The sequence below is a fragment of the Spea bombifrons genome, chromosome 9, assembly GCF_027358695.1.
Source record: "Spea bombifrons isolate aSpeBom1 chromosome 9, aSpeBom1.2.pri, whole genome shotgun sequence".
Classification (NCBI taxonomy): Eukaryota; Metazoa; Chordata; class Amphibia; order Anura; family Pelobatidae; genus Spea; species Spea bombifrons.
The window spans coordinates 26,524,130-26,527,550 of NC_071095.1; the positions used below are offsets into that span (position 1 = coordinate 26,524,130).

At 40.3% G+C, this 3,421-nt stretch overlaps 1 protein-coding gene across 1 annotated transcript; it reads right to left on the reverse strand.

Moving 5' to 3' along the window:
* Positions 1 to 2,156: 2,156 nt before the first annotated feature.
* On the reverse strand, positions 2,157 to 3,092 carry LOC128504809 (olfactory receptor 5V1-like). Its single transcript, XM_053475029.1, has one exon. The coding sequence runs from the start codon at positions 3,090 to 3,092 to the stop codon at positions 2,157 to 2,159; it is 936 nt and encodes a 311-aa protein (XP_053331004.1).
* Positions 3,093 to 3,421: the final 329 nt, after the last annotated feature.

Below are 3,421 nucleotides of genomic sequence, written 5' to 3' on the forward strand. Positions count from 1 at the left end.
TACAAGTGCCAATAAAGAAACACGAAAGCAAAGACTCCCGTGTAGTTGTGGATACATGGACAGGCTTTGGGTGCTTCCAAAATCTGGATTTGGGGAAGGTAGAAAGGAAAAAGAGTGTGTGTGTGGTGAACCTTTTCAGTTTATATGGCAATAACCGATCAATACCCGCTTTTCTGATCAATACCTGACAATTAATTGCTCCTGGCAGAAATTCTGAATTAGACAACATTTTTACATGATTGAAGAATTATTCTAGGGAAGGGCTTTAGACATTCTAGAGCACTAGGAATGCTGATTCTAATGTTGCATTTGGTTACAAAAGTGTTAAATTAAGTGTCCAAAAAACACCTCTCAAGAATCCCCTATGGACGTACTGGTACGTCCAGCCTTTCGTGCAGTGCCAGGGACACATCCCTGCCGCTGCACGGGAGATCAGGCTGGATTCCCCACTGACAGCAGAAGCCATCATCGCGGCTTTCTGCTGTCCGATCTGAAGAAACAGCATCCGGCATGATAGCCGGAAAGCTGTTACATTTCAAACTGCCCGATCGCGTGACCGGGCATTCCCTTCCGGGTTGCGTCACTCCCAACTTAACCCAGAAGTTCATCGGAGGACAGGATATCCCTTGCCCCCCGTCCTGAAACAGTGAAGCAGAAAAAAAAGTTTATTCATTTAAAAAATAATAATAAAAAAATCATTAAAAAAATAATATAAATAATACTAAAAAAAAAATAATAATGTGAGCTAAGAGATGTCATTGTGACATCACTGGCATGTGCAGGAGGTCCCTAAGAGTACGTCTAACCATTTTAAAAAAAAATATATATATATATAAAAAAATATATATACAAAAAAAAAATAATAATAATTAAAAAATATATGTAAAAAAGATAATAATCCTAAAAAAATTAAAAAACCTTACATCTCATTGCCCTAGCATAACATCTACCCAGTATAACCCTCCTGCCCCCGTTCACAACCCTCAAACCCCTTAAACCATAAGCATAAAAATTCTACAAAAAATGTACACCTTATAGTATGCTCCCTGGTGCTGGGAAAGTCTGGAAAATCTATATAAACTAGGTATTTCTGAAATCAGGACACCTGAATTGATAAACTTGGAGGGGATTTTCCATCACTTTACCTAATTTTGTGAGGATTCAGAGGGAACATTTAAAAAAAATAAGTTGTGTTTTTTTCTAATTTTCGCAAGTTTTTACTACATTTCTCATTCTAAATTTTCAGCTAATCATCCAACTATGGTATCAAAAGAAAGCTCTATCTCTCCTTGAAAAAACAATATATAGTTTACATGGGTAGACTATTCACAGGAAAGGAGAATAATCGCTAAACCGACATTCCGCAAAAATGGCAGAATTGCTCTGGGACTTAAGGTACCAAAAAACCCCTGGGACTGAAGGGGTTAAACTGACTCCAATGCACTGGTCAGCTGCAAGTAATTAGCTGCACTGACTGCAATAAAGCCTGACCTGTTGGACAGAGAGAAAAAAGAGAGAGAGAGAGAGTTTGTTTGGAAGCAGCAGGGCTTGCTATGCACAAAAGAGACCATCAAAAAACTTTTGTTTAGTTTAGACGCTGAGTAGTGAGGGACTTCTATGTTAGTAAGTGCTCAGACGAGCTAGGCTTTTGTTTATAGGGAAATTGTGTTCTGTATAATCCTGTTAAAATCTGAATACGTGGTTTACAAATAAATGGTGGTTGATTACCTCACCGAGACTGTGGCTTTAATACCCTAGAGGACCGTGCTGTTTGGTGCCCTGTGTGGGTGCAGGATCTATAATGTTTCTTAGTTAGTAGATTCACAGTTCTTGACTACATTAACCTGAAATCCCAAAAATTGGAACCGACCCACCTTCCCTAGTGCTGCACCCCCTACAAAGTCCAAATTTGGTGGTTATTCCATAAAGAGACACAATAATTAGTCTCCCTTTTTATTTGGCACATGATTTATCCGGAAGTCAGTGGGACTTGGTCCTGTGTAGAAATGCAGTATTGTAAATTCTGTTTATATGGTTGAATGCTTTTGATATCCAAGCTAGGCAGTATTCAGCATCAGCGATGTTATTATGAAGAGCATCCTTAGACTGACACGTTAATAAACCCAATAATTGATAGTTTGCGTGGTTATGAGAAATTAAGAATATTTTTTTATGGCTAGCATCTTTTTCAAGGTGCCTTTGACTTCCTTATTCCTAATGCTGTAGATGATGGGGTTCAACATGGGGGTCACCACGGTATAGAGGATTGACACAGCCCTGTCCTTATCTGGAGAGTAACTGTATCGAGGGCGCAAATACATGAACACAATGGCTCCGTAGTACAATGAGACCACGGCAAGGTGGGAAGCGCACGTAGAGAAAGCCTTGTGTCTCCCTTCACTAGAGCGGATTTTCAGGATGGTGGAGATAATCTGGACATAGGACATGAGTGTCAGCAAGAACGAGCATAGTCCTACTAGTCCACCCGAAACATAAACTGATATTTCATTCATTAAAGTGTCCCGGCAAGACAGACGGAACAGAGGAGGCATCTCACAGAAGTAGTGGTTGACAAAGTGGGACTTGCAGTAGGGGAGTTGGAAGGTGAAAAACGCGTGGGACACAGAGTTTAAAAAGTTTGACAGCCAAGTCCCGACCGCGAGTTGAACGCAGAGCTGTTTATTCATGATAGAATTGTAACGCAGAGGATTGCAAATGGCCACATATCTATCGTAAGCCATAATTGCCAGGATTATACATTCGGTTCCCCCTAAAGCCAGGTGGAAGTACATCTGAGCTGCGCACCCCAAGAATGAAATACTTTTATCCTCAGCGATGGTGTTTATCAGGAGTTTTGGCACGATGGTGGAAGAGAAGCAGAGATCAATAAACGAGAGGTTACTTAGGAAAAAGTACATAGGGGTCTGCAGGCGGCTGTCGGTTCTCACCACCACAACGATCAGAACGTTTCCTAAGATGGTGATCACGTACATGAATAAGAAGACGATGAAGTATACAGCTTGCAAATGTGGGATGGTGGAGAGGCCGATCAGGATGAACCTGCTTGAAGATGTTTCGTTGAAGTTCTCCATAAAAATTAAGCTTAACCTGATTCCAGTGAACCAAACAGAAATAGGAGTTTGGGGAGAAAGGAATCCATCAGCACTAAAATATGAAGTCCATAAAAAAGCCATAAAAAATAAATCAACTAAAACAAAGAAATATCTCTAACCTTGAGTGTACCCATTCTCAATACACAAGTAAACCTACATGACCTATGTATTAAAAAAGTGTATACCGGTATATAACTGAAGCAGCCGTCTTAACTTCCCCATCTCATCATCTGCATGATTATTCCTCCTCATTAAGTCCTCTCTCTCATGTTAAGTTGCTGATTGTTACTGATTGGTTCAGGCAGCCT

Coding starts and splice junctions, on each gene's coding strand:
- LOC128504809 (XM_053475029.1), bottom strand. CDS start 3,092: ATGGAGAACTTCAACGAAACATCTTCAAGCAGGTTCATCCTGATCGGC.